The sequence below is a fragment of the Seriola dumerili genome, unplaced genomic scaffold (assembly GCF_002260705.1).
Source record: "Seriola dumerili isolate Sdu_G_001 unplaced genomic scaffold, Sdu_1.0 BDQW01000036.1, whole genome shotgun sequence".
Taxonomy (NCBI): Eukaryota; Metazoa; Chordata; class Actinopteri; order Carangiformes; family Carangidae; genus Seriola; species Seriola dumerili.
Window position 1 is genome coordinate 1,663,128 of NW_019174291.1, and position 12,937 is coordinate 1,676,064.

The 12,937-nt window shown below is 42.4% G+C and overlaps 1 protein-coding gene across 2 annotated transcripts in view; it reads left to right on the top strand.

Annotated features, from left to right (window-relative positions):
- Positions 1 to 12,240, top strand: part of actn4 (actinin alpha 4) — a 58,895-nt gene extending 46,655 nt beyond the window's left edge. Inside the window, exons 12-22 of one of the 2 annotated variants that reach the window (XM_022738435.1) lie at positions 165 to 312; positions 1,193 to 1,343; positions 1,518 to 1,626; positions 1,983 to 2,123; positions 2,315 to 2,497; positions 2,941 to 3,075; positions 4,647 to 4,826; positions 5,122 to 5,268; positions 7,062 to 7,142; positions 9,626 to 9,784; positions 9,942 to 12,240. In XM_022738435.1, the coding sequence (XP_022594156.1) occupies positions 165 to 312; positions 1,193 to 1,343; positions 1,518 to 1,626; positions 1,983 to 2,123; positions 2,315 to 2,497; positions 2,941 to 3,075; positions 4,647 to 4,826; positions 5,122 to 5,268; positions 7,062 to 7,142; positions 9,626 to 9,784; positions 9,942 to 10,100 (1,593 nt within the window). In that variant the 3' untranslated portion in view covers positions 10,101 to 12,240. The remainder of the gene's footprint in view (positions 1 to 164; positions 313 to 1,192; positions 1,344 to 1,517; positions 1,627 to 1,982; positions 2,124 to 2,314; positions 2,498 to 2,940; positions 3,076 to 4,646; positions 4,827 to 5,121; positions 5,269 to 7,061; positions 7,143 to 9,625; positions 9,785 to 9,941) is intronic. The other variant, XM_022738436.1, reaches the window with a different exon arrangement.
- Positions 12,241 to 12,937: the final 697 nt, after the last annotated feature.

A 12,937-nucleotide genomic window follows, 5' to 3' on the forward strand; every position in this document is an offset into this window, starting at 1 on the left:
CATTTCATTCATACTTTTCTGTACAGTTCAATTTCAAATGATTTACAGCAGTGGGAGGGAGGTCTTATTCTACTGTACATTAACTATGCAGGCAAAGAAACAGATGCCACACTGTATTCTGCAGTGAAGGACTTGTATCAGTAATTCCTGCTCTCTGGTCTCAGGATATCAACGGAGCATGGCACACTCTGGAAGGAGCAGAAAAAGGCTATGAGGAGTGGATTCTCAGTGAGATCAGACGTCTGGAGAGACTGGAGCACCTGGCAGAGAAGTTCCACCAGAAGGCTGCCATCCATGAATCCTGGACTGATGGTAAAAAAAAACAAAAACAAATCCTAAGCACTGCAACAAAACACCATAACAAAATGGGTCCTTGGGTTCTAAAAGGTAACTATGGGAATTTAGTTCCCAACCATGACCCACTACATCTATCAAAAGGATAGAGTAACAGAAGAATTGGACCTTAACCAAAAGATAATGGAAGTCACAGAGAAGGGGGGGTAAATAAAAATGGCCAAATGAGAAATTTGTAGAATAGGCAAAACCAGCAACACAAAGCTCAGAGAACCAACTGAAGGTGTTGTCCCTCTGACAGCAAACAACCCAAATAAACAAGGAAACTAAACGTCCTCATATAACCTCCCAGCAGATTGCGATTCTCAGCTGATTGCCACCAGCTGAGGGAGATCCCAGGTGCATCACATTGTTCCTGATGAGCTGGGGAACCTGTGATCTAAATTCTGTTTTCCATATGATCTCTATAGCCATAACAATCACACACATTCGCACAGGATGAACAACTTTTTCAGTCACCTTTCTGGTATCAAGTTTGCTCTTGTTTTTCGAAAAAACAATCATGCCTCAATTTCAAGATGAAGAATCTCTCTTCAAATGTTTGTCTTCTTCATCCTGCTGCACCTTTTTATTAAACTGGAGTGAATAAACAAACAGAACATAGCTTTGATCTTTATTCAACCAGTCAGTCTTTCTCATAAAGAGAGCGGGTGATATTTTAGACATGGCCCAAAGTGGCTAACACACAAAGTACAAATTTTCCACCTATTTTCTCAAGTATCCTGTTGTTGTTGTTTTGTTGGCTTCTTCTCTTTGACATTGAAGAGACTGACAGTCATAGTGTGACTGCTAGGATGATGAAATTTTAGGTGAGTAAATAATTTTGACATGTGTGCAGGTAAGGAGGCCATGCTGACCCAGAAAGACTACGAGACTTCCACCCTGTCAGAGGTCAAGGCGTTGCTACGGAAACACGAGGCATTTGAGAGCGACCTGGCAGCACATCAGGACAGAGTAGAGCAGATTGCCGCCATCGCACAGGAGCTCAAGTAAGGAGGGAGAAAATAAAGAGGAGCAGCTGGGAACCTGACTCCATATATATTGTATATAACAGTGACATTAGTAGAAAGAAAAACCTTGTGCCTTTTTGTCAGTGAATCATGGATCTGTGGATAAGTTTGGTGAAGCCTGTAAACTGCTCTCTTCTTCTGTGTGTTTTCCAGCGAGCTGGACTATTACGACTCTGCCAGTGTCAACGCTCGCTGTCAGAAGATCTGCGATCAGTGGGACGTCCTGGGAGCCCTCACCCAGAGCCGCAAAGAGTCACTGGAGGTATGACTCTGTCTGTGATCTCATCATTGCATGTCCGTCTGTTATGTGTGTTTGGTACCAGAGACTCTGAGCAGATGTTGATGAAACGATAAGAAACAAAGCTCCTCACATGGCTGACTTCTGTAAGATCATGGGAAACTGACACATCTCTCACTGGTAAAAGGAATCAGTAGAAAAACATGTTCATAAAGATCAGGCATTTTATCATCACAAGCATAGAACAATTCAAATGATACTCAGCCCTAATACCTAATAAAGCATCAGCAAATACTTAATCTGTCTTAGAACAGCTGTGAGTATCAAGCACTAACAGCAGCACATTAATAAACCCCTCTTCTGTGTTATGTTGCCAACAGAGGACAGAGAAGCAGCTGGAGTCGATAGATGAGCTTTACCTGGAGTACGCCAAGAGAGCGGCGCCCTTCAACAACTGGATGGAGGGAGCTATGGAGGACCTGCAGGACATGTTCATTGTCCACAATATTGAAGAGATTCAGGTAACTGGAAACTGGACAGTGTGGTCCAGACACATGCAACACATTATACAAATCATAAAAACAAAGCAAAAATGAGTCCAGCAAATGAACATTTATATCTCCAAACAAGGCAGACAACAACACACAAAGATGTAAACTATATCTGACATCCTGTCTGTTGGATTTAAAACCAAACATGTTTCCTCCCTCAGGGTCTGATCACAGCCCATGAGCAGTTCAAGTCCACCCTGTCAGAGGCCAACAAGGAACGAGAGGCCATCCAGTCCATCCAGGCCGAGGTGCAGAAGATCGCCCAGAGCAACGGCATCAAGCTGAGTGGAGCAAACCCCTACACCACCATCACACCTGAGAGCATCGACAGCAAATGGGAAAAGGTAGGTTGCTGTCTGAGCTTCCTCATAATCAGAAGGTGTGTGCGTGTGTCTGTGTGCGTGTGTGTGTGTGTGTGTGGCCTTATCACCTCTAGTTTTTGTTTGCTTGATGTATTAGAAATCATAAATATAGTGATCTTAGATTTTGATCTTTTGATATCTTCTGCTAGGAGGACGTTTTACTCTTGTTTATGCCTGAATCTTTCTCACAAGAATGTTTTTTTGCCCTAAAATGCTTTTAGTGTCCATGAGAAAGAATCCTTGTCCAAAATGTATTTAGAAATGAAAAACACATTTTTGACTTATTTGCATAGAGCAATATTTGCCAACATAAGTACAGTGAGCTACAGATTGCTGGTGCTTTGTGTGTGTAGGTGCAGCTACAGATGCTTTATATTACAGTTCTTAGTGTTTTACAATGTGTGTGTGTGTGCGTCTGTGCGTAGGCAATGGCGATGGTGCCACTGCGTGACAACGCCCTGCAGGAGGAGCTGAACAAGCAGAACTCCAACGACACTCTGAGAGCCAAGTTTGCCACTCAGGCCAACGCGGTCGGTGCCTACATACAGGACAAAATGGAGGTAATGGATTAGCCCATGTGAACAGTCCAAGTGCTCACCATTGTGTTGAAGCAGTTTATCTTTGCTCAGCTGTGTGTAGTTTGTCACAGTTTTCAGGCCAACATTGTAAAACAGTGAGCTCATAGAGCTCACAGAGATTTAGGAGCTTTCGTGCTGGACCATTCTTAGAGTTTGGACTGGCACAAGTCACGAGTTTCAGATAGGTCAACTCCTCTGTGCATGTTTCTAATTTTGCTTATTCATAGTCTTTATTTACTTACTATTCTGATTAGTCGCTAGTTTTGGATTAAATCCCTGTTTTAGGGAAAATTAGCTCAATTTGGGGAAATATGGTGTTAATCAGAATCATCACGTGGAACTTTTTTAATTATTCGTCCATCAATCAGTCAGTCAATAAAACTAACAACCATTTCTCTGGGTGATCAGTCAAGAGTGTCTGTAAGGCACAACTTAATTTAACTTAAGAATAGAAATAACTTGAACTGGGGTAGAACAAGCAACAAAGGAATGAAGGGACTCTGAAGTTGTATTCCAAGGCTGGTTTTTTTTATAGGGAAACTTTGGGACAGAGGGACTTGTTTGCCTTCCCAGGGGCAGTGTCAACGCTCACGCCCCCTCTGGGCACATTGTTGAATAGAAGCCAGTTGTCACTGTTATTGTTGCATGTTTTTGGGTGTAAATGATTGATGGGGACAAAAACCTTTGCAATCGGTCAACTATTGAGGATCAAAGGTGCAGCAGTCTGTGTCAAAGTACCTCCACTAAAATGTATTGTTTTTTTGACACTGACAGGTTCAGATTGTTATAAGTGTCTGACAACATTATAAAAGGATTCCTTTGTTAAAGAGTAAGATCCTGTAACAGAAAGGTCTTCTAGTCTACTGCTGCCTCAATCTACTTTTACTGTGTGGACCTCAATTACGGCTCTCCAGGGCCATTAGCAGTCACTTGTTAATCCAGTTTTATCTTCTGCCTCCTCCAAAAAGGTCTTTAATTGTCTTAAAATGTAAACACTAGACATTTGGTATCTGGTGAGAGAAGCAAGTGGCCTCGCAGCTAGTTCACAGCTGTGGGAAAGGAACTAGTCCCAGAGGAGGGGTGAATCTTTGGGGGGTTGCCTGGAATGCGTCACATTTCACACACATCTGTCTCTGCTCAGAGATATCCTACATTGTTATGCCTTCATGCACACTGCTTCACACACAACTATTCAGGACAACACAAACGGACAACACCAAGAGGACTGCAGGCGTTCTCTCTACCTACTGTACAAAACGAAACATGTGGATGATTGACGCCACAGTCAGACAGCCTTGGAGCACACATGACAGTCTTTACGTTCAGGCTTCCTCTGCTGCAACTTGTCGCTGTGAACACCAGTAGTGATGTACTCATCAGTGAGGTTCTGGTCACCAATATTGTTTCACAGAGACGGTTGAAGACTTTTTTATAAACGGATGGAGTCTTGCTTCAGTGTCCTCATAAGATTCCCCACTGTGCTGCGTGTGAACTGTAGGTTCAACAGGTTGAGGTCAACAGGACAGTAAAATAGTGTGTGTTTGCGTCGGCAGGAAATTGGCAGGATATCCATTGAAATGAACGGCACTCTGGAGGACCAGCTGACCAACCTGAAGGAGTACCAGACGAACATCATGTCCTACATGCCTGAGATCAACAAGCTGGAGGGATTCCACCAGCTCATCCAGGAGGCCCTCATCTTCGACAACCAGTACACTTCCTACACAATGGAGGTAACACACTCTCCGTCTCTCTCTCACTCTCACACACACACACACACACACACACACACACACACACACACACACACACACCAAAGACCTTCATGAGCTCAACTGTTCATTCATCACGGTCCACATGGTGTCTTTGTACATCTTTTTGAAGTTATTGGTAAAGCACGTAAGAGCTGCTCGTTTTCTTCAATGTTTGTTCCTTTGCTGCTGTCAGTGCTGAAGACGCTGTAACACGTTTCCTTCTTCCACTCCCTCTCTCCCTTGTTCCCTCCTTTTTCTCTCCCCCTCCCTGCAGCACCTCCGTGTGGGCTGGGAGCAGCTGCTGACCACTATCGCCAGGACCATCAATGAGGTCGAGAACCAGATCCTGACGCGTGACGCCAAGGGCATCAGCCAGGAGCAGCTCTACGAGTACCGTGCCTCCTTCAACCACTTTGACAAGGTCAGGGGCCCGAGCTCTGTTTACTACACCTGTTTTTTGTACTTACTATGTCATATCGTTAATGTTACTGTCAGGTGTGTGAGTATTTGGGTTGGAAGGGAAGTATCTTTTTTTTTTTTTTTTTGGTATTGTTTTAACATAGTTATACCTGAGCATATATACCAAAGTATTGATTTAAATGTTCATATAAAAATTTAGCTCAATAAAACATCCATACCAATACATACATATGTCGTGGCACATGTGACACATGCATGCATGTCACTTTATACCAGTAAATACAGATACATGCTAATATATAAAAGATCACCTTTAGCTCTCAACCCAAATACTTGTTTTATTCTTGGCTTAAATGTTATTGTTATATAGTGTGTAATATTCTGTACATCATGTCAAAAGAATCAAGTTCAGACTAGTTTACCAAGAGGTCTTAATTTCCTGAAATCACTGAGTTGATTTTAATAGTGTGACCTCTTGGACCTGTCTGAACATTTTGTGTTTTTCTGTGTCATGTGAGGAAACAGCCTTTTCTATATTTATGTATAACATGACTGAATGAATGTTTAGACATTAACCGGGGGTGAGAGAGGAACCAAACGTGTGAGTATTCCCCCTGATGTTTTACACAGGCGAGCACATGTTGAGAACACGTTCTGTGCCTGTCAGTAGAGGCTGTGTGTAGGTTTCAGCAGAGGAGAGAAGAGAAAGTACGTCAACACATACAGGCACTATTGGCTTTATTTTAGCAGAGACGGAGCAAATGATGAGAGAATCCAATCACAGAGTGAGAGAAAAGACTTTGATTGTGTTAATTAAGTTCCATTGAAAGATGATTGTTACAGTATCAATTCTGTTGTAAATCTGCTGTTTTAGGTTGCACTTTGCCTTGTGAGATATTTTCCCTGGTCACACAGATTTATGCTCTGATAGGAATATGAACTTGTTGAGGGCAGTATGTGTAGGTTAGCTGCTTCACTGTACAGAACTAGTGCTGAACTGGGTGTAAAAGGCACAATATGTCACCAGACATCTGTGTTTTGTGGTCATTGTCAAACCTGACAAGTCATATATCTTGTAACCTCATAAGGATGAAAAGGACACCCCCATCATTCACCATCTCACACCTGTGTGTGTGTGTGTGTCAGTCACTGGTTCATGTTACTGTCTGTTATGGTGTTTCACCAACACTCCAGGATTCTGTGGTCACTTACCCATCCAGCTGTGGTCACTCCAGTCTTTTTTTTTTTATCACATCGGTGTGTCTGGGTGCACAACACATCTTTGAATACCTCAGAATCACAATCTTTTAAATTTTTAGGAATGCCACACGGAAAGACGTTAACATATTAACCTCTTTTAATAGGTGTTATTAGGTGTTATTATGTCGCCCATTAATGTAGCCCAGTTACTATTATCCTACTCAATTATTAATCAGAAAGCATTTGAGTTTGCGACATGAATTTTTAATGTAACTTTTCAATGTATTTTCAGAAATAACTCCCATGTGTTGTCTCATACAGACACGTGTGCATGTGTTGAAAAAGTGTCCAATTATTTTCAGTGTGTTGGTCTTCACAGGTCCATCTTGTTTGCCTGTTGAGTTGTGTGTGTTGACATTGTCTAAACATCCGTGAATGTCTGTCTGTCCGTGCGTCCTCCGTTGTCCTCATCTTCTCCTTGCATGCTGTGGATCGCATGGTCACCATCCACCACCATCCACCACCATCCCTGTGTTGCGATTGGTTCATCCTCATGACGTGGCGCTCTGTCATTGGGTGTTTGGCTGATCTCAGGACCACAGTGGGGCCCTGATGGCCGAGGAGTTCAAGGCCTGTTTGATCAGTCTGGGCTACGATGTGGAGAACGACAAGCAGGTAGGAGCTCCAGGACAGGACGGAGGGAAAGAGTCGGTGTTTGTCAGGCCTGTGAGCAGGAGAGCAGAGCAGAGATCACTGCCAGTCACATTCACCTCCTCAACACGTTTTCTCTCAAACAGAGCTGAAGCTATTGATTATTTATCATTATTGATGTTTTTACACTATCATTTTTTTATGCTTCTGCCATAAATCGAATTCCTACACTAATGAAACATTGGACGGACATGGATGTAAGCTGCAACTAGACTGGTTGGTGGAGGCGAACAACCATGAGGCAGTAATTTTAGTTCCTTGATTAATATCATAAATACATGATATATAAAATGTTACTTAATAACTTGATGGAATCATTTATCAAAATAGTTGATTTTATTTTTTGTTAATTTAATCAATGACAAATCATTTTGGCACTAATCTGGATTGTACAGGTTTTATGATTTCTCCTGGTTTTGAGTCTTTTCTTAAAACAGACCTCGTTTATGCCATTTAATGTTTGTGAAGGTGTTTTGAGTAGAAACAGTGTTTGTCTGTTAAACCAGTTCACTTATCTGCATTACAACACAGTGAATATGAACTTCACACATCATATGGAGATTTTGTTGTTCATGAAAGCCATATCTTTACTGGTTAGTTCTGTAACTTGTAACATACACCTTCAACAAACGTGAGATAGTGAAGTCTGTCTTTAAAAGATCAGAATCTCTGCTATTGAATTCACTGTAGACAAAACAGCTGGAATATAAATAAAACTGGATTGCTAATTTTCAGATGAAAAACATTTACCAGGCAAAATGCAGAACCTTTTTTCACTTATTAAAAGAAATATCCTCTTTGCCAGAACAAAATGACAAACATAATTCATTATGTCTGAATATATTCCCAAAATTACTTTGATGTCTTCCTGCACCCACAGCTGCCAAAACACTTGAACGTAACATGACATCACCAATTTTCTGCTGTACTTAAATAATTTTTTTGTGTCCTTGATCATGTTTTTTTATGTTAATTTGACAACCTGTTGTGAGGCCATGTGTTTATAAAAACTGGTCAGTGATCAGTCGGCGCTCCTGCTCTGAGGCTGTTGATGAACTTTGTGAGTCAGGCAGGGTTTGAGTCCATCAGCATGGAGGGCAGAGATGTTGCGTCCCTGTTTGTCCACCGGGGGTCTCTGTTGCTTTGTTGCTGCTTCAGCTCCACTGGGCTCCTTCTCACTCTCTGAGCAGACCTCGCCCTCGTCTGTCTGTCAGGTTTTACTTTGCTCCGAGACTGGCTCTGTTAACTGTTTGTGCATTTTATCTTTTTTTTCTTTTTTTTTCACCTCCCCAAACATAACTCACTTTCTCTACATCTTTTCGATATCTGTATTTCTGGTCATCACCCTTCCATCCGCTCCTTTCTTTTCATCCTCTCATTCCTCCTCCTCCTCTCTGCCACTTGTATCTCTCTTATTTCATCCTTGTCAACCCCCCCCCGCCCCTCCCCGGCCTTTGCTGTGCTGTGGCGGCCCACAGAAGCGATCAGGACAGATGGTCTCAGATGATTTCCGGGCTCTACTCATTTCTACGGGAAACAGCCTGGTACTGCTGCTGGCATGATGCTCTCACAGGGTGTCTGCAGGTCCAAGAATATCCTAACTCAGTTTAGTTCGTCAAATTCAAAGCCTGAAACGAGTTTTGGCGTCATGTGTTGAATGCAGTTGCAAATCGACTTTCTCTTCCGTTATGTTTCCGATGAGAAATTGACACATTCATGAGTAAGGCTGGATGTTCAACTGTGACACAGACCAAAATGTGTCTTAGTCTTGTTCTCTTATTATCCAATCACATATTTGTTCAAACCATCATTGAGTGTATGTATAGTTCTGTTACGGCAACTTTATGCCAAGAAAAAAAGAACATTTGATACATTTGAGAAGTTTTTTTTGTTTTTTTTTTGTTAATATTATAAATCTTTTTACAGAAAAGGTTTTTGCCTTTTAACCAGAACCCAGTACAGGCACAGGTTTGTAAAAAATCAATTTAGATTTTTTAAATAATCACTGATATGTTTTCAGTGTGTTAGTGTCAGTAAGTGTAACGTCCTAAATCTGACTGGACACCTGCAGACACCCTGCTCTCTCTCCCTGATACTCCTTTCTGCTCGTTTCATTTTCTCATGTCTGTGTTGCTTCTGTACTTGCTGCACTTCTGCCTTAGTGGATGATAGACTGAAGGAAACTGTCACTTTTCATTTAGACTATCCAACTTGTATGTAAGTGTTGTGTGTTGTCTGTGCCATCCTCTGTCTGTGTTTCCCTCTGATATTGTGGGAAATATAAAATATCGGGACTGCGATCGCCTCATTTCACCAGCTCAGTCTATTTCATGGTGGTCCTGATGTTTTACACACTTGAAGATCTGCATGTCACATCCTGTCTGCGTCTGTGTGTGAGTACAAAGTGCTGTCTTTCCTGGGTTAACCTTTTCTTTCTTGGTTGCCAGGGCGACAGCGAGTTCGCTCGCATCATGGGCATAGTGGACCCCAACGGCAGCGGCGCCGTCACCTTCCAGGCCTTCATTGACTTCATGTCCACGGAAACGACCGACACGGACACCGCAGACCAGGTCATCGCCTCCTTCAAGATCCTGGCTGCTGATAAGGTGAGTGTGTGTGTGTGTGTGTGAGAGAGTGTGTATGTATAATTGTGTCAGTGAATTGTTCCTGTAGAAATGATTGTTTGCAGGTGTAGTTTTGTGGTTGAGCCAGGAAGTAAATTATGGACCCCACTCACTGAACCACCCTCTCTGTGTCCATCAGAACTACATCACAGCTGAGGAGCTGAGGAGGGAGCTCCCCCCCGACCAGGCGGAGTACTGTATCGCCCGCATGGCGCCCTACGCAGGGCCTGATGCCGTACCCGGAGCCCTCGACTACATGTCCTTCTCCACCGCCCTGTATGGAGAGAGCGACCTGTAGAGGAGGCAAGAGGAAGAGGAGGGCTGGACAGATCAGGGGTTGAGGGGAGGGGGGAGGGAGGGGAGAAAGAGGGGAAAGAAGGTAGAGTTCTTCTGCGCGTAGGGGAGGCACCAGGAATCGAACGTTTGGAGGAATTGGAGTGGTGGTTGTGAGGTGCCCCTGTGTGTGCCGGTTTAGAAATCATCAGATTTTTTTAAGACTCTGAGCTTGTTGATTGAACTGTAGTTAGGTTTGGCCTCCGCCGAATGTTTTCCAGCTCCATTATGTCGTAAACAGATTGAGAGTAATCAAGGTTAATTTTTCATTAAAGTTTTATATGAACAGGCATATCCAGGGGCAGCTGTGGGACAGGGGGACAGCTGCTCTGTGGTGCGGGTCCATAGCTTCACCCTCTCTGCCTTTTGTTGGGTCAAATAGGGGATGAACAGGGGATAGGACATGGGGGGGGACACAAGCTAATCTGATACTTATGCTAATTTTTGTTTATTTTATTATAATTTTTTTCTTCTTGCCAGGGGGGTTCAGGGTGTCAGGCGGGGAGCGGGCCGGTGTGGGGTTTGACGTGGTGACTGGCGAGGTTTGTGTATTAGATCCTAGAGAGATATATGCTGTGGGGGTCAGGGGGAGGGGGGAGGGAGGGGAGATAAAATTACATATTTACCCATAATTCCCGTGTTGCTGGATAAGGTGACCTGTTTAACCTCAGCTCTTTCCTCCTACTGTCTTTGTTTATTTGGTTTTTTTTTTGTTTTGTTTTGTTTTCTGGAGCAGGTGGGTGGTGGGGTGGGGACGGTGGTTGGTGCAGGTGGGAGGGCGGGGCTCAGCGCTGTACATACTTATTTTTTCAGTGCAAAGAATGACACACAGTCCCAGTTGTTGAGAATAATTGATCAGAGGCTTTCCAGTAGTGCAAAGCAGAATGATGTTTATTAAAAAAAAAATAAAACAAAATAAAATGACAAAACAGAAGAATTGAAAAGCCAATGATAGCGACACAGAGAGCAGTTTCACCAGTGGATAGGTTTGAGCTACCGGAAGTCTTAAGGTTTTTTTTTTTCTTTTAGCAATGGAAAATATTCATGGAAGAAGTTAGTAACCATGAAGTTGAGGCTGCATAAAGGCCTGTATAAATCCCATGACGGGCAACACCATAATTATCCACAAATATTTGCTTCTGTGAAACTATTCTCCTGGGTGGGCATCAGGTGCTTATTTAAATAAGAAACTATACATTTATACGATAGATAAGACTGTAGTAGTCGATGTTAGTCCACTTTTATATACCAGAAATCGTACACACATACAGAAATATATACACGTCATGTCATGGATGCATTTGATTGACTGAATGAAGGTTCTTCCTGGATCTTTTTTTTCTTTTTTCTTTTTTTTGGTTACTATGGTAATGGCACTGTGGAGCACTCCCAATTTGACTTTTGGAAAATGGTAGAAGTAATGGGAAAAAAAAATTAGCATACAAAAAAAAATGTGCCTGTTGGTGGGTACAGCCCTGTCCCTCTTTCTCTCTTACTCTCTCCCTACCTCACTCTCCCACTTCCTGCTCCCTCTCTCCCCCATCCCTCCATCCCCTCATTTGTCTCTGAAGAGAAGGGAAAGAAAATTTACTGCAAGAAAGGAGGGAGGGTAAGGATCAAGGAGGGGTCTTTATGTAAACATTCCATTATGTGCAAATAAAAAATATAGGAAAAAAAAACGGAAATTGTTATGTAAAAAAAAAAAAAAACTATGCAATCATAATGTGATGAATATCTGAGTTCTGGGGAAAGATGGTGGGATTTGATCAGGCCCTTTCTGCGAAAGTTCCCTGTCTAAATTAAACAGAGGAGAGCAGATTTCTCCATGTTTGTTGGCTGTCAGGGGGAGAGGAGGGGGAGACAGAGGGAGGGACAAACAGGGAAGGAACTGAGAAGAAAAGACTTGGACCAAAAGCTTGTTTCTTTTTAATTTCTCTTTTTTTCCCTGCGAGGTTGGAGAGAAATGAACTCTGGAATTGTGATTTTCCTTTTTTTTGTACTCTTTAATATCAAACCTTATCTGCTGTACTGGAAACTGCAACGCCTTCTGTCTCTAATGATAAGTGAGTTTCACAAAGCACACATAAAAGTTTCCTTACAAAATACCTCTTCTTGTCTTTTGTGTTTTGTGTGTGTGTGTGTGTGTGTGTGTGTGTGTGTGTGTGTGTGTGTGTGTGTGTGTGTGTGTGTGTGTGTGTGTGTGTGTGTGTGCGCGCGCGTGCGTGTGTGTGTGCGCGCGCATGCGTATGTAGGTGTGTCCTGTCAGTGCTGGTCTATATGATTGGCTGGTGATTAAGACCACAGGCTGCAGAAAGTTTGAGTTCCCCTTCATATTCTGTTTGAATGGACTCTTATTGGTTTTTATCTCAAATGGTCATACCAGGTTTGATGTGACATTAGCAGTTTGCAGTGTGTAGTGTTCATCACTATTTATTAAAAGGGTTCAGAATTTTGGAAATTGAAAAGATCCTCTCGTAAATTGTAATTGAAAACTCTACAACTCTCTAGGAAAGATGAGAATTTGATATGATTATCAAAAATGGAGTGGTACATTGAGCAGAGTCAGGGTCGACGGTGTAACCTTTGTGTAAATACAAATGTTCGCATCATTAATTCTACATAAGACCCAGACTAACTTCATAAAGTGCCCTGTTTACTAAAACTAGGAAGTCAGAAAGGTTTGTGGAGTTTGCATAAAAGTGAAAATGTGACACACTTTTCAACTTTAACTTTTAATCAGTCTGAGTTTGTAATTAAGCTTTCACAAGTGACTTTTACTGTAATGAAAAGGTACATGTGGTG